The sequence below is a fragment of the Pholcus phalangioides genome, unplaced genomic scaffold (assembly GCF_987345545.1).
Source record: "Pholcus phalangioides strain wild (caught in Gottingen) unplaced genomic scaffold, Ppha-v1.0 ptg000015l_1, whole genome shotgun sequence".
In the NCBI taxonomy this organism is placed as follows: Eukaryota; Metazoa; Arthropoda; class Arachnida; order Araneae; family Pholcidae; genus Pholcus; species Pholcus phalangioides.
This window is the reverse complement of record NW_028301608.1, coordinates 99,794,838-99,822,830: the sequence shown is the minus strand read 5'-3', so window position 1 is coordinate 99,822,830 and position 27,993 is coordinate 99,794,838. Positions and strand designations below refer to the sequence as shown.

Genomic DNA, 27,993 nt, shown 5'->3' with positions numbered 1-27,993 from the left:
GGCAATATTTTCATTTAAAAAAAACTGGTCAAGTTAATTTTCGTTAAATATTTTGTGTGTGCGTGTGTGTGTGTGTTATATTTTTGTATATACAGTCGAATCCCGTTATAACGAACTCCAAGAGACCGGAGAAATCACTTCGTTATAATGAAATTTCGTTATAAAGGAATTCCAGGTCTCTAGCATTTTTCCTATGTAAACTTCTTTGGAGGATTAAAAAGTTTTCGTCAAAACGAAAATTTCGCTATAACGGTATTCATTTAAACGGGATTCGACTGTATGTATTATGTATACAGTCGAATCCCGTTATAACGAACACCAAGAGACCGGAAAAATCACTTCGTTATAACAAAATTTCGTTATAAAGGAATTCGAGGTATTTTGCATTTCTCCTACTAAACTTATTTGGGGGATTAGAAAAGTGTTCCTATGAAACGAGATTTTCGCTATAACGGCATTCGTTAAAATGGGATTCGATTGTATCTGTTTGCAAAAAAAAAAAAAAAAAAAAAAGAAGCATTTTTTGGCGTCTTGGAAGATTTCGCCAAGATTCGGCGAAATGCAGCCACGTCATTTCTTGCACCCCGTTCTTCTTTTTGAAAGATGGGGTCTCGTTCTTTTCCCTTTTGTTGTTATAAAACAGCAACTCGTTTTACCCCACTTCGGGACGCAATGACTCACGGAAAGTGCATTTTGCAACCAGTTGTGAATCAGACTCGGAGCTGGACGGTTGGTTGTTGATCCTTCTCTCTCAAATCAACTGTTTTGTGTGTGTGTGTATATGTGTGCACGTGTTTCAAGTTCAAACACGCAATTCTCATTTGCAACTGGATTTTTAAAACAAAACGATGCCAACTAAGTTTTATCGTGATAACGGATGAATCTATGAATAAGTTTTGCGTTTAGTGTTTTTTTCAGAACTAAATTTAGCATTCGGATATTACACGTCAATTCACTACGTTCTGGTAAGATTTTCCCCTCCGATGTTCGTAAATATTGGTCAATTTTTTTTTTTTCTTTGGTATTCTTAACAATATTATGTCAGCTCAATGAGACCCGTGCTTACCAGAAGCGCGGGCTATGTGCGGAAAAAATTACTGCCCCCCCCCCCCGTTTCGAATTGCATAAATTTCTTGCTATGTTGTATGTTAAAAATTTTAGTCTAAAATACGCAGAGTTCAATTATATGGGTAAATTAATTGGGAAGGGGGAGTCGCATCAAAAATCATATACAGTGGATCCCGCTTATAACGTTTTTCGAATATTCGCCGTGAAAGAGTTGAAAAAAAAACGTTGTAAGCGGGAAAACACTTTAACTAGAAATCTTAATGAGTTGGGACCACGATAATAAGTCTCACTATGCGGGAAAGATGTTCCAAGCGGGAACGACTGTAGTTTGTGTAGGTCCTGTTTGTGGCCAATTAGTTTTGAAATTGTGGCAAATATTTGGGGGATATCTCGTGGCTCAGGACCGGGTACAAGTTTAAGGCTATGGCTTCAATCATTGAAAACAGTTTTGCGGCCCTTTTAAATACAGTAGGGGAATCCCACTGTATTTAAAAGGGCCACATTACAGCTTTATTTCCCAAAGTGGTCCTGTGGGGGGTACAATGGAAATGTCCAGAAGGGGCGGTAGAAGTGGCCCCCAGTGCAGTTCAACAAAGAGTCTTCGAAAAACCTTTAAACCTTTGTCGGGGCCGTCGCTTGAGAACCCCTGCATTAGGGGGAAGGATAACCGGTTATATTAAATTTTTTGCTCTATAAATTTGTGAGAATATCAATTTGGGAGCCCGGCAAAGTTATGACAAGACGCAGGGCCGCAACTAGATGCTTGGTCACCCGGGGCAAGTGCGCATTTTGGCACCCCTCTTGTAATGTTGGAGAGGTTAGATGGGAGCGGGCGTGTTTGTTAATGAGTGAAACTAGGCTAATTTTTTAATAGAATTGGGGAATTATTAACTGTCATAGTCAAAATGCAATATTGAAAGTATTTTAATTCATTTTGTGGCCCTCTAAAATATCTAAATACATAAGGCTTTCTGAAAAGGGGGTTTAAAAAGCCTTGAAACAACTGAAATATTGAATTTTTTGCTCTCTCTAATATACTTTGACAAGAAAGAGCTAAAACTTTGGTATGTTGTGTTTTTGGCTTAATGGTGTAAGTTCATTGTCATATAAAAAAAAATACGAGCCTCTTAAGACAGCAAAATGACCAAACTGCCGCCTGTGATGTTTACTGTTTTGTAATAAGGCGTGTATGCTATATAAAGCTATGTCTAAGCAGAGGCGCTGACATGAAAACATGCGGTTCCGGGGAAGCTGCTGGTCGTCCCGTATGTACGGGACTCGAGTACGACTGCGTACGCAGGTGAGAGAAGTTGCCTTGCATATTCAAAAATTATTGTTGGGGGTGGGCTCAAATGGTCGCAGCCGAGGCAGACAATCTTCAGCTGCGAATGAAGCCGAGCGTATCTCGGCGTAACCCTCAAAAACTGAGTTTCTCAGTTTTCGAGGGTTACGATCGAGGGCGATGTGCCGGAGAAGAGATATTATTGTGTAGGTGCATTGGATCACGGGACAGATAAATTTTCCCAACATTATTTGACCGTTGGGAGGGGCAATCGCTCCCCCCCTGGATCCGCGCATATGGCGTGGTCCTCTTGTTTCAAATACAGAGGACCTCACTAGGTGTTCTTAACTGGTGGACAGGCATATCTGGCGGGGGGGGGGGGGGGTGCCTGAGAAAATTCACTTTGCACCTGGGGGAGGGGGAGAATCTATGATGCTCTTCAGACTGCCCTGTGTTTGAGGGGGAAGGGGGGGGATAAGCATGTATGAATGTTAAATATTTGAATAATATATATCTATATTAAATATCTCCTCTATTCCATCATGACAATGCGTAGTATCAGTTTGGCACCGTAACCCATTCGCAATTTGGTTTTTAAAATCATTAAATTAGGGCGAAATTTGTTTTGTTCTTACCGTAATCCACACGTGTAGGAATTGGTATGGAATAAATTGAACGGAATCTGTGTTCTTGATCTTGTCAATAGGTTAGTAGTGTACTATTGTAATGTCATTTTCCGGTCTATTGGACATATGGACGAAAGCAATTCAATCGGTTACATGTTTTTCATTGTCCATTTTTCTTGTCTATCATTTTTGAATTTGCAACCAAAATGGAGGGGAGTTTGCGAAATCGTAGATTTTGTTGCTTGAAATTGCGAGAAAAATGAAAACCAACGATTATGACTCAAAATACGAAAACAATACACCTAACAGCTGTTTCGAGGCTATTTTAGCCCTTCTTCAAACCTCGAACCGTGTCTCGGAACAGCTGTGTTTGGGTCTTATTTTCGTATTTCGAGTTACAATCGTTGGTTTTTTTTTCCGTCTTTCCCCATTACCACCCTTACCAGACGAGGGGCCAGAGGCTTCTTAATGATTTCGAGGCCCCTTGTCCCAGATTTTGTATAATCTGTAGGGAAGGGAGAAATCGGCACATCCAAAAACGCATACATTATAACTAACTACAGGAATGCTGAAAAATTTCCATACAAAAAAAGACAAATTTGGACAAACAAAATTTAATGAAAATTTCTTACACAAAAGTTTTTTAATGAAATTTAAAAAAAAATTAAAGAAATAATTTTTTTCAAAATCAATTTAAAATTGAGACCTAATGAAAGAAATTGTGTGAAAACTAATGTAAATTCAGAATCGATGAATCTGAACAAAAACCAGACCTGATAGAAATTCAGAGTAAGCAGAATGAATGAAACAAATACTTCTAGAATTGATGAAAATTCAAAATTTTGGAATTTAAAAAAATTTAGAAGAAACAGAATAAATGAAAGAGATACTCCCACAATTGATGAAATTTCGGAATTCCAGAATTGATCAAAATTCAGAATTCGCGAAAATTCGAAATTCCAGAATTGATCAAAATTCAGAATTCGCGAAAATTCGAAATTCCAGAATTGATCAAAATTCAGAATTCGCGAAAATTCGAAATTCCAGAATTGATCAAAATTCAGAATTCGCGAAAATTCGAAATTTAGGAAAGAAACTATCATTACCGTAAATGCGGGGTGGACCCCCCCCCCCCCCCAAAAAAAAATAAAAACCGCGGGGTTCGGTGTGACCGCACCTGTCGCACATCCCTAAGGGCGACTCTACCTTTCTCACTGGACTCTATAAAAGAAATTTCTTCTATAGAAAATTCACCAGTGATGGGCAAACTTTTTTCTTAGCGGGCCGGACATATTCGTACATTCATTCATAATTGGAATCTTATGCTTAGAAGTGAGAGTGGCAGAATATGCTACATTCTCTGAAGACTGCCACGGTTTCATTATGAATGAGAGAATGGTTTGTCCTTTACCACCGCGAAAATAAATAATAGATTTTAATAATTTTTATACATATTTATTAGGGCGTGTTTTTGGATATATATATATAAATATTTTTTTTTTTTTTTTTGACGAATCTTATTCGCCGGGCCGTTTTAAGTATTCCACCGGGAATCGAACCTTTGACATCTTGTAAACTGGGGTAGTTCGCTGACAAATATACCAAACAGAGGCATGTCCACCTTTCTCCCTCTCCCCTTAAAATGTAGGGCAATGTTTATTTTAGGTCCCCCTTATGTTTCTGCTCAGCAAGTAAACACTTGCTGAGCAGAAATATTGTAGCTGCTTCATTTCAGCGATTGGCCTCTAGGCGGCGGCAGTAGATATAGGTGTTTTTTTTTTCAGCCCACGATACATCAAATCAAGAGACTTCCTTTCTTGCCCAGTTTGCGAAAGGTCCTACATTCGATTCTCTCGGTGGGGGCAACAAACTTGTCTTCCCAAATTCACCTTATTTTCCATTTTCCAATATTCAGAAAGTCTCTAAACAACACACAACACCCCTAGCTCTTGAAAGGGACGGTCGCACATTTTACGTGCTCCCAGTTCAATAACATTAGAACTTGATAGCACGGTCCGTACCCAGTCGGACCTTAGCATAAAATAGAAACAATTTTCTATCTCATCTCGACTAATTTTTGGAGAAAATGTCATTATACCACTAAAAAAACTTCCTGTGTGTTGGTTTCACGAGAAGTGTAATGGTCGTGCGAACTGGATTTGGCTTGCTGAACACTTCACTGACCCGGTGGATAGGGAATGTAATATTTGACTGCCTACACAAGCAGAGCCAGACTTAATTATTTTGCGGCTTTGTGCGAAAGCAGTTGAAATTTGAGCTTCCTCTGGTCCGACGCCCGGGGCACCATATCTGCCTGCTCCCCCTTTGTTGTGGCTCCGTTCCCCCCCCCCCTCCCAAGGGGGAGAGACTGAGTCTCCAGCTAAGTATGGAGTCTAGAATTTTTTTTTTCCCCTCTCTGTGTAATAACAACTTAACCGCACACGCACCACGTAGACATTCCTCTGAGGAACTTCTGACAAATTGTGAATGCAGGAACGTGTTGTTTGTGGCCCTAACCACAGCGTTTGACAAATCCCGCTAAGTCTTAAGAGGACTACTTCCTCCGAACCAAAACATTGCGCGCTGCTTTGTCTCAACGAAAAGATTAAGCTGGGGGTTGATATGAGGCGTACCAAACTCTCTGGTTTAAGTACCCTACTGAAGGATGTGGCAGCCATGTGGAAATAGCTGATGCGGGTGGGGCAAATGCCCTCCTCCGCCCTCCCGCGATGCCAATACAATTTTTTTTCCACTTAACGGGGGAGGGGCGATGGAGGTGATCGCTTCCTCTCGTATCTGCCTATGGCCATGGGTTCCTGTCTTTTAGCGTCTGTTAATAAGGCCCGAGACATTTTTCCATCTGTCAGGTACATAAATTAATAGGATTCCAATCCATTGCTTTGTTGAGCAGATAAAATCAAAATTCAATATATAATCCAAATATTTTGAACTAACTCTTTGGTCCCGAATATCTTCAGAACCGACCTTTGTCACGGGGGCAAAAGAGACCCTAAAAACTGGCCTGATTATAGCCCAATAGAATATCATGCAATATAATTCCCGCACTATAGATCAATGATATAGAAATTCAAATTGTCAGTGTTGCTGACTGGACGTTACAGGCAGCCGTTCGGTTTTTATCTGTTCATTTTTACCTTGGAAATGATTGTAGGAAGAGAAATGTCTTTCAGGAGAAGGCGCGGTTCGTTCGAAACTAGCTGATAAATGGCAATAATCAGAGCAAGCAAGCAATGGTCATGCAAATATTTGAAAGGCATGTTTACATACCGCGGTGGCTCGTCTTTTGTAGAAGATGATGGATTATGGTGAGATAGCCTCTCAAGTTCAGACTGTTCACGCAAAGGGTTATCTTTCTGTTATCTCTCGGGGCCTCGATTCGATGCACTCGAGAGCACTTCTCAAGTGGTCGTTGGTGTTCAAATACGACGCCTTTTCAAGATTACGACCGTTCTTACCAAGTGTTTGTTTGTTCTCCAGAAAGGAACATTACATTTCGTTTCTAGTTATATCATTTTAAGAATCCGAGTATGTATTAGAGAAGTTCAACAACCATCGGCCACCGTATTTTCCAGTTAATCATCTTTCTTGCGGTTTTCCAACTTAGAGGAGCGAACGCTCTCCCATTTGAAAAAGTCTCTCTCTCTCAAGAGAGCAGGCAGATCTACAGCGTTTACTATCTTCACTTCGAAATAAGGAAGGCAGATATCACCAAAGAACACGTAACAAGCACAACTGACAACATGAATACGTTAGGGGCCCCACATACTTAGAACAAACACATTCCGGCATGTACTGGTTCCTTAGAAATTCCGAAGAATGTGTACGAGGTGCATGTACGGTTAAGTTGTATAGTTAGTCATCTTTATATGACAAACGTTTTGTAAAATAACAAAACTCAAAACAATAACAACGTGCAATGTAATACAACAAAACAATGTAATGTACTCAAACATTTTGAGTATCGTAATTCAAAGAAAACAAAATAAACATCGAAAATTCTGTGGCTGCTTCACTCGAAATTCAAATGTTAAATTATTGCAGATTGGTGTAGAGCTTAATTTTTCAAAATTATTTTTACATTGGTCTATATCAGGACTTGACAAACCGAAAAAATATTTAAGTGCAGGCCCAATTTTTTAGGAGAAAAGCATGATATTTTGCTAAAGAAAAACGGTCCTCAATAATTTTATTTTCCTTTTCATGTTAAAAGGAGTAGCATAATGAAATCAAAAAAATTTTGTGTCCCCCGTAGACTCAATTTAGAACTTGATGCCGGTTTAGCAACCACATTTAGAAATTTTTCGGGGCCAATACCGATTTTCTAATCTCCATGGCGACTAAAAAATCTGGCCTGCTATTTATCCAGTACTGATCTATATTAATTTTGTGTACAGAATTTTTTAACTCGTGACGCATTTAAGAATAATTCATATCTCGACGCACTTCGATGGCATTCAAAATCACGTTTGCACAGTGATTCGAGTAAAATCCCATGTTACTGTACTGCAGAGCTTGATTAATCGCAAAACCGTAATAGTAATCTGGAAGCGAGAACAAATTTTTTGGAGCGGCGAATTTTTCCGGAAACAGATTTAAAATAATGTTGTTTTGGACTTTTCCAAGACATGGTGACCCTCTTTCATTGGTAAATACACTAAGAACAAGGCCGTCTTAAGAGCAACGTGGGTCGTAACAACTTACGTCAACGTAAGCAACCGGCCAAATGATTCTCCTGACGGCCCAACCTGGCAAATTCTCGAAAATTTCAACCAAATCCTCGTTTTTGTGAGGTCCCCGGGCCATGCGTTAAGACTACACTGGATAGGAATTCCAAAAATTTTCTGCTGCTCTGACGACAATTTAGTAACCACACATAGAAAATTTCAGACACGTATACGAATTTTTAGAAGCCATAATGGCTGGGCACCTGGGATTTGTCGAGCCTTGAACTGTAATCAATATAATGTTTTTTTCACCTAAACATCTCGTGGCACCGTTTTGCAATCGCTGACGTTGACAGTTAAAGCCATCTAATCTAGGTCCACGAACATGTAATCACATTTAAGAACATGCCAGTAACCACTGCCGGACTTCAGCAAGTCGGTGCTGCTACTTTGAGCCGTAAAACGATAAGCGGTAAAACAAGAATTCCAATATATTGGCACGTATTTCATTTTAACTATAACTGCTTAGCAAAGTCCTAACCTCAAATTCTATCTTCTATCAAATTACACTAGAAATAATAGTCATAAAATCGGGGCTGGACGACTAAAAAATTAGTATTGGCGTTTAAAGTTTTCTTTGTGTAGTTAGTAAATTGCAGCACAAACTGTTTGAAATTTGTAGCAGCATATCTGCCAACGTGTGAAAAGTCACTCCCTGAAAAGTCAAAAGAAGCATTACTGTGAAACAAGCCTGCCATTCGGAATGGGCAATAAATTGTAGGTCCCGGTCTAATTAGCCCTCGCAGAAAATGACCGTGGTACGACAAAAATGATCAAATGAGCATTACTGTGGACCCTTTTTCTTTGGATAAAAATTTCTTTTGCGCCTAAGATTTTTTTCAATTTGTCCAGCCTTGGTGATAATGAGTTTGGCCTCATTAACAAGCACACACATTACCGAGAACCACAGGAAGAAAGGTTGGTTTCTACACCTGGCCATCATTCAGCAACACTTAAATTTCCTGGGGAGTGGCCGTAAAACGCGATCGAAATAACATATTTCTACCAGAGCACTTTTCATGGCCCTGACAAGGGGGGGGGGGGGGGAGAAAGGCTCCAAGTCCAGGAAGATTATCTTCTTTTTTACAAATTACAATTTTTTACAGTTACAAATGTGTAGTTACTAAATTTTAATCCGAAGGTCTATACAAATTTTTTAGAACTCATATCAGCGTATCTATCGATACTGAAGGTGGTCACACTTTGTCCCTTTCTTTCAAACCGAAACAACAACTCAGGTCTATCACCATCTGTGGGCGATTTACTACCCAATGAGTTGTGCCGGAAGTGTAACTGTGTACCTAACAGTCTGAGTGTGTATGTAGTGTTTGATTTTTCAGTGCCGCCGCCATCCATATTTCAGAAGTAAAGTGAGTGATGTGTTATGATTGAATTACATTTGTACTGTTTGTAGGTTTGTTCCTCTCTGTGGCTAGGCTTTTTAAAGGGGGAGATCGGCTCGCATTCGCGCCCTGAAGTTGGGAACCACAGAAAACCAACTTCAGCTGACCACCACTGTGGCGACGGTGGAATTCGAACCCGAGACCTCGCGACGCGAATCCGTTACTATGACCGCTCGACTACCACACGCTTTGCACCTGAAAAATCGGGAAAAAAAAGTTTAGCGCCTAAAAATTGTTCTGAAGCCTAGATCCGATTGCGATTTGTTAACCCCTGCCATAATAGGGCCAGTGGCAAGTGACCTGGAGCCCAGCAAAGATCTCGGCGTAGGGGCCCTGCTGCAGTATGTGGGGGAATAAAAAATTGTCTACACTCACAGGGTAGAAAATTTCTTAAAGCCCTTCCGCGCCAGCTTTTTACAACAGCTTGCAGATTTTTCATACACAGAACGGTATAAATATGGATTATTGTATCCTTTATTTTGAAACAGGATCTGAAATTATGCTCATCCCACAGTGATAAGATCTTTCCACACCACTTCCTGTGGGCAACTCTTTTATTGAAACCACATCCGCACACCCAGGATCAAGTTTTTCACAGTATAAGCAACCATGAGCATCGTATGAATAATAATCGGATTATACTATTGTCGAAGTGAAAGATACAATGTTATGAGGAGGGGACCGTCATGGTACAATTGTCATCGTGAACACCGAAGAAATTAGTGCAATCCCAGCGTTAGAAAAAAAAAGCCATTGTATGTATACGTACTTGTCAAGTGATAGTCACTGTGATCAGTCATCGACGGAAGACTGCTATGACTGACTAAGCGGATTACAGAGGGGAGGGAGGAGAAACATGTATAGGATGTTACAGACACTGGGCATCGGTGCTTTAAGCTCTGTTTCTCACGCTATTAATAGCATCTTTGGCAAAGTATTTTTCTGGAATTCCACAGAAAATGGTCTCCACCCCCCCCCCCCCAAATGTCTTGAAAACGTTTACAAGATAAAATAGGTTGTTTATGGGCTGTCCCAAATTGTTTGCGCAACAGATGTTTTCTGAAACCGTTGACTTAACATACTTAAAATTACAAAAAGTTTTCAAATGACGTGTGGTTACTCAAAATGTCTTAAATTTTCCAAGGTTTCGTACACGTAAAAAATTATAAATATCAATGTGTATTTTGTGTATTCCCTGTGTGCTAAAACTCCCAGTTAGTGAAATATAAATGCGGCTCTGAGAAGCCATTTACGAAAAAATTGCATATTTTTAAATGCAGTATTAACGGAGATATTATACTTTAACGTTTTCAGCATTTTTCGCGAACGATTAAGGGGTTGTGGTTCACAAATTGCGAAACGTATAAATTAAATTCAAAGTTGTAAAAGTTTTGCAATTGTCAAAAAATGTAATTGCTATTTACTGTGAGTAAAAAAAAAAATATATAAGTCTTTGAGTTCATTCTATTTTGTGTATAGTTCCCCCAAAATGGGAATATTTAGCCAATGAAAACTTCCTAACACAGTGATATGAATTGCCGAAACGGTGATTATTTATAAATATCGATGAATATTGCATTAAAAAATATTTTTTTCGCAAATGAATTTTCGGAGCGGGATCTACATTTCAATTGTTTGAAATTTCGGCACGATGGGACTACGTGAAAAAGTTTTAATTTTTTTTGTGCGCGCGACCCCTTAAATAAATTTTCGAGATCTTAAGAAACTGCACGTCATGTGAAAACCATGGCTGGGATGTTTTGAAGGTTTCCAAAGCATCCGACTTTTCACGGGGCCCCACTATGGCAAATTTATATCGTCAAAAAATAGAAAATGACGGAGCTGACTGGGCGCCCCGACTTCTAAAGGGCCCCGAAAACACAAACTTCACTTTTTTTCCTAATTTAAGGGGCCCAATATTTTCTTTTGCGCCCGGTGCCTCGACCGACTTTAATCCGCTACTGCTTGTAAGCCCTACCTTTGGGGGGGGGGGCATGTTGGGTTTTTTTTGACTGAATACAACAATAAAACATACAAGATATACAGAAGACTGGATGTTGTGAAGATATTTATTATTTGAGATGTTAATTTTTTAAGGAAGGAAAAAAACTCGTCTCTGCCTCTACCGGGAGTCGAACCCGGGTCCCTCGATTGCCGGACGAGTGCTCTGATTGCAGCGTATAATCGCTCTAGCGAAGGAAAATCTCTATCTCCTCTGTAGCTTAGTGGTCAGAGCACTCGTCCGGCAATCGAGGGACCCGGATTCGACTCCCGGTAGAGGCAGAGATGAGTTTTTTCCTTCCTTAAAAAATTAACATCTCAAATAATAAATATCTTCACAACATCCAGTCTTTTGTATATCTTGAATGTCGCTCTCCACTTGTTAATACATGTCATAAATAAAACATACAATCAAGACAACTGAGAAAAACGCAAAAAAAATAAAACTCCACAAAGAATAACATTACAATGACATCTAGTAGACACTGTGACCCCAAGGGACTGAAAGTGCTTCCAGCGGGTCAATATAAATTAGAGAGTTAATATTTTATAAAGCCATGCATATATTTAGATATTTTTTTTAAAGTGAACAAAGAAAACATATATTTAAATATAAACATATGTAATTGGCCAGTTGACACACAGAATTCACTTACAATCATGTATTCACGTGCATTTTTAAGTTGATTACAGGAATGGTTATATTTTTGAAGTTTTTAGAATGAATTATTTTGTGTTTAATGTTTAAAAATTTTTTGTAATTTAAAGTAAGGTTCCGAAGTCAACGGTTGTAAAGATATCTGCTGTGCAAACAATGACAGTGTGGGGGGCAGCCTGTATATCGTCTTCCTTCTGTTTCAGATTGTTTTCCGAAGCCAATGACTATCCGTCTCGTGTAAATAATGACCGATGACTGACTCTTCTAGAGTGAAACCAGCTGGTAACTTTTACATGGCGTGCAATCTTTCTAAAATGCTGATAATTCCGGTAGATATCACTTCCTCCCACTGATGAGATGATGATTAGTTTTAGAACTAAACATTTTGGTTCTTGGAAAATGTTTTTATCTGATTGGTCGTCCAGCAGCCTTTTTATCTTCAGTCTTCCGGTTTTATTGCATGCGAGGGGAAATGCTCATTATCACGACCCTGCAGTGACGCCGCCTACGGACATGGACGGCATTCATCACCTTCGTCAACCCTCCGAGAAATACACTCTATATACATTACTAGGATTACTACTATTAGATTGGATTCTTATTTATGGTAGCCCCCTTCCACTTCCCGTGCGTTTCCTAGAAAAGGAACAAAGGGATGGGTGACTGGATCCTGTGGTTGGGATGATTTCCATTCCACGAAAGAGAGGACATAAATGATCATTTACTCTTTTGGTATATTTTATAAAATGGATGTCGGTACCTTTGTGACCATAGTCTCTGGAAGATATATGTATAATAAATTTTTTTTATTCAAAGTTGGCATCTCTAACCTCGGTGGGCAAGTATGAAGGGTGTACCACTGAATTTTTGGGCCATAAATTGAAATAGCTACTACTGTGAAATCCCTCTTAATCGGGGCCGTAACTAGGATTTTTGCCGCCCCCACGACTTTAAAATTCGATAATTTTTTGTAATGGTGTTCTTTGTTCCCATCTAAAATTGCCGCCCAGGCAGTTACCCCCCTCTTTTATGGGACGAATTTTTTTTGGCCCACTGGTGTCCGCCGCTAAAGAGAGGTTTTACTGTACATTAAAACCCCCTCTTTACAGACACCAGTTGGGCAAAAAATTTCCCCTGTAAAAGACGGTTGACTGGTAATGAGGGGTTTGAAATGCATACTTTTATTAGACAAGAGGAAATTATTGTTTGGCCTCAAAAAAAAGATGACCGCATCTGAAGCTGTGTCCATTAGGGTGGGTTTTACTGTATTGACATTTGTATAACGTCTTTCAATGCGTCGCAGACGAGAGGACCAACAGTTGTGGATAAAGTGGGAGGATGTATTTTGTATTGATTCCAGTTTCTCGATATTGCTAGCAGTGTAGGGGTCCCAAATTTCGGCAGCATAGAAGAGAACAGGAAAAATATAGGTTATGCACCGCGGGTCACTCAAGTCATATTCTGAGAATATGTGACGGACAATCAAGTGATGTGTACCTGCGCTGCGGTTCACTCTAATGTGCCGCTTGGTTCATTTTCACAAAATAAGGTTTGACGTCGTTGGCCATATCAGATGACTCCGATTGCCGCATTTGGCCCGCGGGCCATGAGTTGAGCATACATGCGCTAAACGCTGACAAGTGCTAATTGAAAAACACTGGTAAAGACTAGTGTTTGATATTCGTAAAAAAATTCACTAATTAAGGGTTCCTTGCCGACGCATGTTATATTCAGGTCCTCTATCCCCTGCGCGTATAAAACATTCTTGATATAATCATTAAAAGCGGTAAAAGTGGGGACTCCCCACTTGAGAGAAAACGGGAGGTCATCAGGGTATAATGGGATGGTCTATTTTAAACCCATTCGGGACCCCTCGTCCTTGGCATACTTTCAACGTTGTATATCGATAGGTAAGTAAAAAGAGAATTTTTCTTTCAGATGAGGAATGAATGAATGGATGAAAGGCAAGAAAAGAGAAAATTCTTCCCTGGTTCCAAATGATAACTGCCCTCAGGGGGCCAACTTTTTCTCGCCCCCACACCGAGGGGGGGCCTCCCTTTCGCAATGAGAAAAGGAAGAAGAAAACGGTATTGGATTCTGACGGGGGGGGGGGTGGTCATGATCCCTGTCATTCCTCTCTATTCGGGACATGATTTCATAACAAGGCCCTGTTTTCGCTGGAGCTATTTGATAAACAAAAAGTAGAAAGTGTTTTTTTTAAAAGACCTATACATCTCCATAGTGTATGTGTATAGTCGCCCTTATGCGAGATATCTCGGAGCATATGTGACAGGAGAGTGGCATATTAGATTGAAAGTACTATGTAGTGGTATATATTGGATGGAAGATTGTTGATTAATGTAACGGATGGTAATCTGTGAGCCATTCTGTCAAAGTGAGTGACCAATTCCCGGGTATGGGTAGTGACTGAAATTCAATCATAAATATTTGAGGAATGAATATTTGAATATTCAAACACAAAGCCGCGATTCTGGACATTCATCAAGTGTAAGCGAATGATATTTTAGTGCTAAAACGTCGCCTCTCCCCTTCAGTTGGCGCCTTCTGCGGCCGCGTAGTTCGCAGGATTGAAAATCCGGCCCTGTCCAATTCGAATACGGCTAAATTTTGGTTGGATACTAATGACGCCAAGTCTTTGTCTCGTTAATGACGCGAAACCCTTTTCATAGCTGCCAAGTCTCCCGGAGGCTCCCGAATTTCTACTCTATCTCCTGGAACTCCCGAAAAATGATCTCCAGAATACCTACCGTGATTGTAAAAGTCCCTATTTTTGGGAGGAAAATATTCCTACAAATACCATTCCGGAAAATAAATACCATTGCTTTAGTTTTTATTCCCGAAATGACGGCACAAATTTGTAAAATATGGTACATGCCCATGCGTTTAAACGGACATACATGCACGAAATCCTCTGGAATAGTGTTTCTCAACCCCCGGTCCGCGGCCCGGTAACCGAGCCTTGACATCAGTCAAATCGGGCCGTGAGTGGTTCACCGTTTCATTTTTACCCATTTATTTCCCATCAGTCGTGTTTGTTGACCAGGCCTTCCACTCGCATAAAAGAAATCAACCGGGCCGCGGGCTTCCAAAGGTTGAGAACCACTGCTGTAGAAGAATTCTTTTCACGGGCTTCGAAGTTCTGATGAGCCCTCAGAAAATAATTTTTGGTAGAGGTATAACGAAAATGAAGAATAAAAAAATTAACTCTTTACCTGTGCACTACAGCTCTCACAATGTAGATATTTTAGAGGGCCGCCAAACCGTTTTCACAGTGGGCCACAAAATGTTCGTCCGGCCCTGTGTGGCACTTACAGAAGTATTTCATTGACGTTGGCATAGGTGGATAAAGTGCTATTGTTGGAGTTCTTTTACCTCACAGTGCTGTAGCTGGTCATATCTCCGACCGAAGCTTTATAAACGTTTCGGGCACAAGAAAGGTTAAAGAAAATTTCAGGTCCAGAATTCGGTGATTTTCTTTCGTGCATCGCCCTCTATCGACAAAAATTTTAACTATGCTTTTTGTCCTGTTCCAAAAAAAATCCCTTTGTGGGAATAAGTTTCTTTTGCAAACTCATTCAAACATACCAATTCTTTCAGTTTTTTTATGAATTTTCAAACTATTTACGAATTTATGGGACACCCTGTATTTTATGAAGAGAGCAAGCGGGTAAGTACTAAGTTGATGTCATTTTTGGGACGTTGCATGAATTGCTAGGAAGCATTTTCCACGTAATATTTCTCCAAAACAGATAGATCATTAAAGGTGAATCAGTGAAAACAAAATGAAAGGAGGTGGTGGGAGAAGAAAAGTGAAAATAGACGACTCGGGGCATGTCCGCTTTCGAACCGGACATGAGAAACCAATTAATGTGTTACATACATTCCCGAAATATACACATGGCGTTGGTTGGCTTATTTAAAAAAAAAAACCTGTAGATCCTTTCTACCCCCGTAGAAATGAGAGCCAAGAAAACCTCAAAAACGAACGAAAATAAGGTCACTTTACACGTAAGACCATAAGAAAGTTCCTCGAAGGTGGGTTTTTTTCTTCTTTTCCTTCTATGAACTCTAGCGAAGCTAATGGCCGAAAAACCAAACTCTTCTTCCATAAGAAACCTTTAAGATCGAAAACTAAAATGGAACAGCATCGTTGCTTTTCTCCACCTCCCGGATGTTTTGATTCCATTTTGGATTCGACGTCACTGACCCACAAATGTGCCAGCCTTATGTATATGGGGAGAAATAAGGGTTGTGTGGAAGCATAACAAGAGTGGAATTTCCAGAATCTCTGTGTTCTTATATTATTTATATGTGATACTATCCGCATGACTGAAAGCGAGAAGAAAGTCTTTAGTGTCTATTTTTCTTTTTTCATTGTCTATTTTTCTTTTGTCTATAAACTGTCTGTTAAATGGACGTCGATGGGGAAAGGTATATTGAAGTATTTAGGACTAGGAAAATGTTTGTGCTTCTTATTATAAGAATTATACGTTCGAATTAAAGATCCATTTATAGACTGGCACACCTTTTGACAAGAACTATTTTGGATTGCCTCAGCCTGCATACGAAATTATTAGAACGGAACATCCATGTAAGATTGATCATCACGGTAATTCCAGAGATTTAATGGTAGAAATCTCTTATAAAACCTGTCAGGATTAATAGCTTTTTTTAATGGATTCAAATTTACAGGACGTAAATAGTTTGAAAATTCTTTAAAATTGAAAGAATTGGTGCATTTGAGTGTGGTTTGCGAAAGTTATTCTCACAAATGGCTTTTTTCTGGTACAGAAAAGAATTTAGTTCAATTTTTTGTCGATAGAATGTGCTGCATGCACGAGAGCAAATCGCTGGAAATATGCATATCAGTCTCCTATAAAACGCAGGGTGTACTCATTTCTGAATTTTCTTGTTACTGGCGCTTACGTAAGGTTTTCGTTGTGATGTTGATATCGGTGAATAAAGCAGTAATGGTGAAGTTGTTTTACCTCAGCCACACGAATCGCCGGCTGAAGCTTTACGAACGTTTCGGACACGTTCACTCATCACTCCTTTCTCACTGGTTTCCCTGGCCCTCTATCGACAAAAAGTAATTTTTTTCTGTACCAAAAAACTACTTAACCAGACGTGCACCTCAATCACAACATTCCTCGGTGGAATTTCTAACTAGTCAGAGTTGTACTTGTGTTTCGCGTTTATGCTGGTGTTACCATCTGCTTCCACATTTTGAAATGATGGTACCGTAATATGTCAATAGCTCGCATATTTGCTATTTAATTTTATATTTGCTATAAATTCTCGATCTCGTCAGATAGGCCCGTTATGACATCGCCCCCACTCCATCTAGAATACATTCGGATGCGTATAAACTAATCTTACATTAGATAAATAATAAGGAACTTTGCGCAAATTAAAATTTCGTGATTGGTCGCAATGAGTTATGAAATATCACTCATAGTGAAATTTACTTTTGTCGAAGTTGAGTGGTGTTTTTTCCCTATCGTTTTATTTTCTCACGAAATTGCAGATTTTCCTATTCGTGTTTTAAATTTCATTCTTTTATTTTATTAATTTTAAAAAAGACTTTTTTAATTTTTTTCAATGGAGTTGCCATTATCATTTGTGAATAAAAAGATGCCCAACATACATTGCCGTCTTAACGCATGGGCCCGGAGGCCTCACAAAAATGAGATCCGGTTGAAATCTTCTAGAATTTACCAGGTAAGGCCTCATAGAAAACCACTTGGCCCGGGGCCCACGATGCTCTTAAGACGGCCCTGCCACCATAGCGTTAACTGAAAAGCACCTTGCGAGTAATTAGGCGAAATTCAATTTTTCCGACAGTTCCGCCCCTCGCCACGTCTTGCTAGACAATCAAAAATATTTTTAAATATCTTTATTTAAAAAATGAAAATATCAAAAATTTTCGAAGGTTAGTGACTGAAATTTGTTGGGATAACATTCTTTGTGCCCCCTCCAAAGGACAATCCTGCGTACGTCCCTGCACATGGAATCTACGCTGGATGTTGGTGCAATTTTAACCACGAGTCCATGGCCCCCACAAGGGTGGGGTTCACGGGGCTCCAGCCCTGGGGCCCGCGACGATTCTCATCATTTATTTCTTCACGCCATAAATTCAATATAAAGGGGCCAGTGAAAATCTGATCTGGGTGCCCGATATAGGTCCCAGCCTAGGGGCCCTGCTCCAGGATGTGGGGGCCATAGTGGAAGCTGCAGTGAAAAAAGCCTGTGTTGGATAACCACTGTTTAATCACCATTACATGAAAAAAGACCAATGCGCCAGTATGAATAATCGTCCAGTGCATTTTTACAAAATCAGGTTTGAGATCGTAGGCCACAGCCGCATTTGTCCCGCAGGTCATGAGTTGAGACATGTATGATTTAATCCATGCATTCGTCATCTCAGAAAATTTGCCGTCTTTTATTTGAAGTGAGTTTTTTGGATTTCAATTCAATCCAGACTACTTAGTTCACGGGTGTTGAACGGATGGCTCGCGAGCCACATTTTGCCCTCGGAGAAGTGGTAGAAAACAGAGAGAGAGAGAGAGAGGTTAATTCTAGAAGTAACGAAATAGTTTTGGAATTAACGAAACAAATAATTCTAGAATTAATAGAACAAATAATTCTAGAATTAATAGAACAAATAATTCTAGAATTAATAGAACAAATAATTCTAGAATTAATAGAACAAATAATTCTAGAATTAATAGAACAAATAATTCTAGAATTAATAGAACAAATAATTTTAGAATTAATAGAACAAACAATTCCAGAAAATATGAATGGACAATTGCATAAATGAAGGGTTCGGACTAGTGTTTTCCGAAAATATATTTTTGTTGAGTAATTTCACTCTTCAAAATTTTAAGGGCGCTTTCTTTTAATCAGTGAGAAAACACTATTAAAAAAAATGTGAAGAATTATTTTCACTACTCAATGAAATCTGGTTTGGACAAATAACGGTCTATGTCGTTTTTCAAACTTTGCACAGGAGACGCGATTAAAGTTATCGCTGAAGGGAAATTTTTTCTGCTAGTATGTATACAAACATTTTCCATTTGGGAAGGTAACTGAGACGCAGTAAAACATACACCGTTGTTTCAATTATAGAACTCACGATTTCAGGTGTGGCATAGCAACGAAATACGTGGGTTTCTGCAGAAACTAACTTAAAAAACCTGTAACGGAAGCCATATGTAACATTATTCAGTCAAAATCCGATTTCACAAACATAATTCGACCTTAATTCGTCCGAACCTTTCAGTTATTCGGAAAAAAAATATTTTAAGATATTTTGAGAATACATAGAAATGTCCTCTCCACTTGTTAATACAAGATTCATTGAAAGACTGGTTATTTGTGGAGATGTGTGTGTGTGTGAAGATTACAAGGAAGAAAATTCATCTCTGCCCCCCCCCCCCACTACGGGGCTCGAACCCCGGTCTCGCTTGCTGGACGAGTGCTCTACCGTCTAAGCTATAGAAGCAGATAGAATATTTCAACCTTTGAGCGTCGTATTATTCACTCCAAGGTTGAAATATTCTGCTTCCATAGCTTAGATCAGTTTCCCAAAGTTTTTGTTCCATCGCCCCCTCCTTCGGAAATTTTTTTCCCTCATCGCCTCCAACTCAAGCAAACCCATAGAATCCTATGCTATATCCGTAGCTTCTGTCGCCCCCCCCCCCCGGACCATTCCATCGCCCACTTCGAGAAACACTGGCTTAGATGGTAGAGCACTCGTCCGGCAAACGAGAGGCATGGGTTCGAGTCCCCGTGGAGGCAGAGATGAATTTTCTTCCTTGTAATCATCATCTCCACAAATAACCAGTCTTTCAATGAATCTTGTATACATGGAGAAGGAAATAATTTCAAAATTAATGAAATAAGTGATTGAAGAATCATTTGAAGTGGATTGTATACTAAAATTAATTATCATAAATTTAATCAGTAATTTTTCCAGAATTAGTGAAAAAATTGATTTCAGAACTAATCAAAATTAATAATTTATAAAAATAATTTCGGAATTAAAAAAATCTTAATTATTTTAGCCCCAATACGACTTCGGTCTCCACTGGTCCCTTCTCTTAAGCTGCCAGTATAAATTACATAAGTAAGCCCTTGTAAAATCAGGATTTTTCTTACAATTATAAATACTTCAGTATGAGTTGGTGGCCCGCGGGCTTCTTGGGCAATTTCAGTGGGGACCGCTGTGTCTGAAAGGTTGAAGACCCTTTACTTAGATTATAATTCAAGCAGTACATCAGCATTGAAAACTCTTACTTAATATTTATCAGTCCAGACAATTCCATGGTGTGTTCAACATCTCTGTATGAGAAGAATCCTGGTTACTTCAAAGGTGCTCAACCTTTATGAGAGTGCAGGCCATTTCATTGGTTTGAAAATCTGTTGCTGGCCGCATAAATCATGTGAAATAGTGCCACTACTTACTTAATTGATCTGTAAATGTGCCGCAATTCACCCTGCGTGATCTGGAACTGTGACACAGTTCACTCAGATGATCGTGGAATGTGATGCAGGTCCCTCAAATGATCTGTAAATGTTCGACGGGCTGATAAAATAATCTGTAAATGCGCCACGGGAGGCTTAAGTGCTCTAGGACTGCGCCGCGGGTCACTCAAGCGATCTGTAAATATTACGTGTGCCACGTAAGTTATCTAGAAATGTGCCACTGGGTTAATTTTTATGAAATTGTTTGAGATTATGGGCCACATCAGGAACATATTTGACCCGTAGCTCGAGCATGTATGGTTACTTCATACTTTCTCAAACTTATTGTTCCATCGTCTCCCTTCTTTAAAAAAAATTTGTTTTTCTCGCCGAGACTCAACTCAAACCAACGACTGGATCGCATACTAAACAAAAGTTTCTACCGCATCCCCCAGAATAGGAGAATATACGCTGTACGCCACGGTGCCCTGGTGGGCTGCGAACCTTTGTAAGGAACGAAGTGGAGTAGCGGCCTCGACAAAGGTTTTTCGAAGAAATTCTAGTTAAACTGCTCTGAAGAGCCGCGAATAAGCGTCGATTGGGGGAAAGGTTCCTAAACCTTACCGGGTACGAAAAGTTTGAGAACCCCTACTCCAGAGGGTGCTATTGCCCACTATGGGAAACACTGGGTTACTTCATTATTTGAGGATGAAATAATCACACTTTGTGACACTGCTTGTCATAGGCTGAGATAGACTTGAAAGTCAATTGGGGGGGGGGGGGGCACGATGTCAGTTCATGTACACGCATATACATTAGATCTATCGGCTCCGCCTTTGACGCTAGGCCCCCCCATCCCCCCCCCCCCCAGTATTTCCACCCATGCTACTTGTCTCATGCAGTTTTCATATTTTGTTTTTTTATTCCACCCAACAGCTAGGCATTATCTAGCATCTCCTTACATCGGAGTTCAGCCTGGCTTCGATCGACTTGTAACCAAAAAATTTCTCCTCCATATCTATACATTTCTAAAACAACGAGACATCCACCAGCACACGCGTCACCATAACTTCGTGGTGGCATCTAAAATAATATTTTAAGCCAGCGTGTGAAAAACCTCAAACTTCGCTACAACCACATTTTTCAGCGGTCTCTTGAATGCCGTTACAACAGACTGTTTTGAAATAAAACATATCTATATGTGCTAAAAAAACCCAGAAACCGATTTGGAAAGTCAATATCTAGGATACCAGGTGTAAAAAAAAAAAAAAGAAGAATCGATGAGTCTGGGTAGGGTTGCTTTTTGTCCTTCGTACCCCATATTTTTTTACGTGTTTCCGCAGAATACTTGTCTTCCGCCATTTGTAAGAAAACCCCTTTTTTTATGGAAAGATGATAAAAAAACTGTTTTCTCTGTCAAAGTTCTCTTCCGTACACACAGTTGACCTCTTTACTGCCTGTTCTCACAGGAAGAAAGCACGGAATATATTATAGTAGTACGTATACATAATACGTATATAAGATTCTCCTCTCCGATTCTTGTGCTTCTATATGCGATGTAGGTCGATAACCTTCCTCTATTTTTTTTTTTTATACGTTATTTGCATAGTCTAAGTTTTCGCTATTGCCTTCGACTTGAACTTGATGCGCACTTGAATCATGTGCGTTGCCTTTTTAAAAAGCGTTTGTTATCCCGTTCCCGAGAGAACATTCGCAGCTTCATGAATATTATACAGTGCATTCACGTCAAAATTTTACCCACCGTGAAAGTAAATATAGTGCACGTCCGATATAACGAGTTCGGCTTATAACGGGAACCTCGCTATAACGAGTGACTTTTAAATAGCTAATGTTGAAAACAACAAAAATATTCGGTTACAGCGTGTTGGAAATTAACCAGCATTCGCTATAACTAAGAATTAACGTTTTCCGGGATTTGGCTATATCGCAAAAATATGAGCAATTCAAAAAAATGTAAGCATTCAGTAACAGATAGCCTTAATATTGAAAAGTTTAATTACAGATGAAAGAGCAATTTTCTACGATTTTATAACCTGAGAAAGCAAAAAATGAAAATTCGCTTTTGACAATAATCTTCCTCATGATTGTGAACCGTCCTTGCAACGGACTTTTACTCATGCAGTTGAACTTGGTTTATAACGAGCCACCGATCTCTTAGTTTGTTTTAACGGGGTTTCATTGCGTGTAGAAAACGTATATACCCCCCCCCCCCCGATAACAATAATTACTAGTGTCCTGTTCGACCTCAACCATGTGCTTATATCTGATACATCTTAGAAACGGAAGTTTTACCAATATTGCCACCAAGCTCATTGATAGGGTGATTCAGAAAGAATCATCCGATTTCAAGATGGTACCCTTTTTAACATTAAGCAGCCTAATGCATAAATATGAAGGAAAAAATGTTTTTTTTAATGTTATTAACATTATTATTATCTTAATAATTAAACGTTAATAATAATGTCATTAACACATAAGACGCATTTAATTATTTGGGGATTTTTTAATGTAAAACTATCTTCATATTTACATCATCCACCACTCATGTTATACACTACTTGGTGTTGGAGTAATGGTCAAAATTTGCCAAGCTTTTCTCCACGTGGGACACCAAAGAATGATGATCTTGTAAAACACATAAAATACATACTATTTGAGAGTAGAATTAAATCACATTAGAGGTAATTTTATTTTAGGAGGGGAATAAAAAAAATGTTTCCAATCCATTTCAAAACTATTTTACGTTAATAGAATCAAGATTGAATTACGCCAGTGTTTTCTCAACCTCTCTGAAAACAAGGGCCAGTAAAATATCCGAAACAATTTGTAGGACCACTTCGTTTTCCGTATTGCGGGGCATACTTGTAATTTCCGTTCTGATTTTTTTCTTTTATAAATCTGTCCCGCCCGCTTTTTCAACGATACTTATTGGAATTTGTAACAATTACCAAAGTCAAAATATACACACAGCGTTTTCATAATGATAATTATATATATGGCAAAAATTATAAATATTCATCTCACGTATTTGTCAGGTTTAACGTTTTTTTCCGCAATTTTAATTATGATCGGTGATTGTGCCTACTTTTGTCAATGGTTTTTGATGACAATTGGTGATGTCCCATATTTTACGGGTTATTATTTAAGATCCAAGATATTACCGTATTTTTCTCAATAGATTATGGTCATCAGTCAGATTTGAATTTTTTTCTTTTCTAGAAATACTGTACATTTTTGTTAACTATGATTTGCAGTTCTATTCCTCATTTCCAAACTCTTCAAAAATTTTAGCAGTAATTAGCAAATTGCATTTAAAGCATTAAATTCCAGTTTTTTGGCAGATTTTTTTTGCGATATCCTGTATTTAAGGTAGGTGGCAATTTTCCTGCATTCTCCTCCATCATGTGAGGTGAACCTCGGTATGAAGGTATAACTTTATTTGAACCCATATGGATATTACACGAATATCAATTACAAAGGGTGAATAATTTTATCAAGTCTGTCTGCGGACCACCTATGCCATCGGCACGGACCACGTGTTGAGAAACGCTGAATTATATATATATATGAGTAAAAAATAGACTCGCACATGCATTTCCCCTTTTAAATTAATCATAGTCCCTGTACAACATTAGTATGTTTAAAAATGTTTTATAAAAGAAGTAGCCATCTCTCAGTACATAAATCTGGAATACTGTGCAGATACCAAGGCCAAATAAAACTAGTTTCCAAAAATTTTTCCTTTACGTAGCTCTCAAAATATTAACTTCCTCAGTTATTTTAATTGAACAATCTTCATGTACATCTTTTTTTTACTAGATGTACGTGAATTTAAAATCGGGGTTGTTAACTCAAGAAAATTTAAATTATCTATTTGACATTGTGCAATGTAATCATTTTTCATCTTGCATAAGTCGCTAAATGCAGATATTTTTTTTCTATCTACTATCGTTCCTGTTGCTACTTATTTCTTCATATCATATACAGGGTGCATAGGCAACAGCACGCAAGGCATTTTATTGGTAAACTTTTAATCCTTCCAGTTATAGAAAAATTATCCAAATAGCATGAACTCGGACACGTCATTCCTGTTGCAAGGGGTTGTATTAAAGCACCTTTTTGTGGCTGTTTCGGTCGAATTCGGTTTTTTTTCATATCGTGCGTTGAAATTGTATGAAAACATTTTTGTGAAATTTGTTGAGCTAATTGAAATACTTTGTTTCCTCTTTTTTTAGGTACTGGGATGGACAGGAAAAAAGATCCCTCACACGCGACTCTCCTGAGCAAAAGACTCTCGCGAATCATGGATAAGTTGCTGTGTTTCGTGTTACTTCTCTGCCTTAGTCTTACCGCTGTCTCAGCAATCAATCGATACACTATGAACTATTCCGAAGTTCAGCAGTTCGGTAACAGCTGTCCTGAACGAGACAGCTGCACTTACAAGCGGCGCTCGGGAAACAGGGAGCTGGACAGCTTGTCCGACAGAAACTGCGCCTGCGACTACCTCTGTGAAGAATACGGAGATTGCTGCATAGATGCTCCGAACTTCGGCAATTCCGAAGATGATCCACTCGATTCCGGATGGAAGTGCCGTGAGCTTCGTCAGTTTGGCAGCATTTACATCAAGGACACTTGTGATCTCCCACAAGTGAGTCAAGACATCGAAAGTTTTTGCCATCGTCCCAAAGATGATTTTTCTGATCCGTTGGCTTCGATGCCGGTGACCGATTCGCTCACGGGTTTCACTTACAAAAATTATTACTGTGGTTTGTGCAATGGCAAAAGTGATAGTCTCTCGCTGTGGACTCCCAGATTGGAATGTGCCACTTTGAGTTTTTACAACAGATCCAGGATGAATCTGACTCACGAATACGTCTTCAATCACTTAGTATACGAAAACACCAGTTGGGGAGTCTATTTGGATGACGACAACGGGCAACCGATCTTTCACGACTGCGTGATTGATCCGGTAATTCCGCCGCTTCTGGAGAGCAAGATTAGGCTATGTCGAACTCAATCGGTGGCAAGTTGTCCTTCCGACTGGGACAATGACGAAGTGAGGGACAAATGCAGAGCTTACACTGGTCTGAGGTACTTCCACAGTGACAGCTTTCGGAACGTTCACTGTGCTCTCTGCAACAGAGTGAACGTGTCTTTATTGACGTGTCAATCTGCCAGGTTCAGGGAATATGCAACTGATCTCGAATTCAGAACTTTTGAACATAATGCATTTTCTTTGCTACTCGATATCAGTGAACGGAAAGGTGGCAGCGTCGGATTTGTCGAGAGGTGCGAACGCGGGAAAGTATTCGATCCCTTCTTTAAAAGGTGCCGCAGCTTAAGGTGTCTACCTGGATTTTTGATGAGGAATGGCGAGTGTTTTCCCGTTGAAACTCTGACAACTCCTTTGAAAGACGACGATTCGGAAACGTCCACTGTTATCTATCAGGACCCTATTATCTCTCTCCGTAACGACACAAATGTCTTGGAAAATGATAGCAGTGAGCGAAACGCTTCGTACATCGTGGTTTCCGAACAAAACTTCAATCTGACAGATGAAGTTTCTGCGAATGTCAATGTGTCCGAACATCCGTTCATTGATCCGAAAGTTAATTCCACGAAGTCCACCGTCGAGAGCAATGTTGGGAGCTTTATGAACTGCTCCAAAAATTTACTCATACCCCTTGAAGAAGAAGAATATATCATGTTCGAAAATAAAACAGTTTACGTCCCCAGATATGACAAGCTGTATGAACCAAATTCGTACTTCACGCATGAAGATTCTTTGCTGGTGTGTTCCCATTTAGAAACGGAACTTCAGGCTAAATTCTCTCCTGTGCTGGGTTACGTTACAGTCGTAGGCCTGGGCATATCGATGATGTGTCTCTTGATGCATACCGTGCTATTTTTCCTAGTACCTGATCTCCAAAATCTTTCGGGTAAGAACCTCATGTCCCAATGCGTCTCACTCTTCTGCGCATATTCATTCTACATCGCTGGCGTGACACTTTCGAATTCGACTTCGTGCGTCGTCGTCGCATTCCTCACATTTTACTTCTTCCAATCCTCATTTTTCTGGATGAACGCGATGGCCTTCGATGTTTGGCGAACTCTCAGGATGGCCACCACGGAGCTCCGCGTGACCAGCGGTAAGCAAACGAAGAGGTTCTTCCTGTATTCCGTGTACTCGTGGGTGGTTCCCATGCTAGTCGTGTGTCTCGCCGTCCTGGCGGAGTACACGGATATGTTTCCGGAAGAGTACAGACCACGTTTCGGTCAGCCGAGGTGCTGGTTCAAACACCGTCGGTCCCTTTTGGTACTTTTCGCTGTCCCACTGTTCACGGTTATAATTACGAACATGATACTGTTCGCCTCCAGTGCGAAGATGATCATTATGACAACCAAGACCACGGCCAAGCAACAAACGTCGACCCAGAAGAGAAATTTCACTCTGTATCTCCGACTCTTTATCCTAATGGGCCTCACTTGGACAGTTGGGGTAATAGCTGGATACGCCGACGTAGAATTCCTATGGTACGTGTTTGTGGTACTGAACACGCTCCAAGGTTTGTTCATCTTTGTGGCTTTCTCCTGCACAGCCAAAGTTCTCGGTTACGTGAGGAGTAAAGTGTTCAGGTTTACGAAAGATTCAGACTTCAGATCCTCGGCTATACATTCGACGTCTCACGCAGGTTCTCAGACGAACAGTACCACTGCTCTCGCAAGTGTCATGTCTTCGTCGAAGAACTCCACCAGGCTATTGATGTCCAAGAACTCCGCTTCACCGACTAACTCTTGCGCTTCGAATTTCTCTCGAAATGGAAGCAACGCATATCACTGATTTTTTTTTTCTTCTCATGACATGCCCTATTCCTCCTTGAATTTTAGGGTAGTTTATTTTATAAGGCTCGGTTACGCCATTTGCGATCATTTAACTGCTCGTAACTCCAAGTTTTCTCAGTGCAAAATCCGTTCGTATATAACGTTCCTCTTTAGTGATACTTGATTTTTATGTGGTATGTGTATATATTTTGTATAATTGATTGTATACCCCTGCGTACTGCCTACTTAACTGACTACATTTACATAAAATGCATTTACCAAATTGTATTAAACGATCTGAATTTTTTTTATTCCTTTGATGTCCGTTGTTGTATATTTGTGAATATGTATGTGTAAATGCTTGATAATTTTGCATATTAGTCATGTATATGTATGTGTGCTTTAGAGTCATTTATACAGATTTTGCTAGTTCATGGAAATAAAAGAAAATTGCTTTTACTATGCATTAAATGTTTTCTTCATTGTCAGTTTTGTATTGTCACCAAGAAAGAATTAAAATTTTCAAGCATCTATTCGTGGTCTGAACATGCTTCAGCCGTGTCAGCTTATATCAATACAATATAACTACTGAGTCGAACAAAATTTCTGAATGCTTTTCTCTAAGATTATTGAGCGAAAAAAGATTTTAAGACTTTCAACATAACATTTTCTTCTGCCTCAATAGACCAGTCGAATTTTACTTGCACGGAATTTTCAAAATATGTCCGGAAAAGTAGCGTAAAGTTTGGAGGGGGAAAATGCTATGTTGAAAGTCTTAAAAAAAAATTTCGCTCAATAATCTTGGAGAAAAGCATTCAGAAATTTCACCCCTCCAAACTTTACGCTACTTTTCCGCACATATTTTGAAAATTCCGTT

At 39.5% G+C, this 27,993-nt stretch overlaps 1 protein-coding gene across 1 annotated transcript; it reads left to right on the top strand.

The window, feature by feature from the left end:
- The first annotated feature begins 662 nt into the window (after positions 1–662).
- On the top strand, positions 663–27,648 carry LOC149077189 (uncharacterized). Its single transcript, XM_089244933.1, has 2 exons — positions 663–965; positions 24,530–27,648. Exon 2 carries the CDS (start codon positions 24,538–24,540, stop codon positions 27,133–27,135), a length of 2,598 nt encoding a protein of 865 aa, XP_089101059.1. The 5' UTR covers positions 663–965; positions 24,530–24,537; the 3' UTR covers positions 27,136–27,648.
- The last annotated feature ends 345 nt before the right edge of the window (positions 27,649–27,993 follow it).

Bases quoted from the DNA above. Each gene is read 5' to 3' on its own strand.
- LOC149077189 (XM_089244933.1), top strand. From the start codon at position 24,538: ATGGACAGGAAAAAAGATCCCTCACACGCGACTCTCCTGAGCAAAAGA.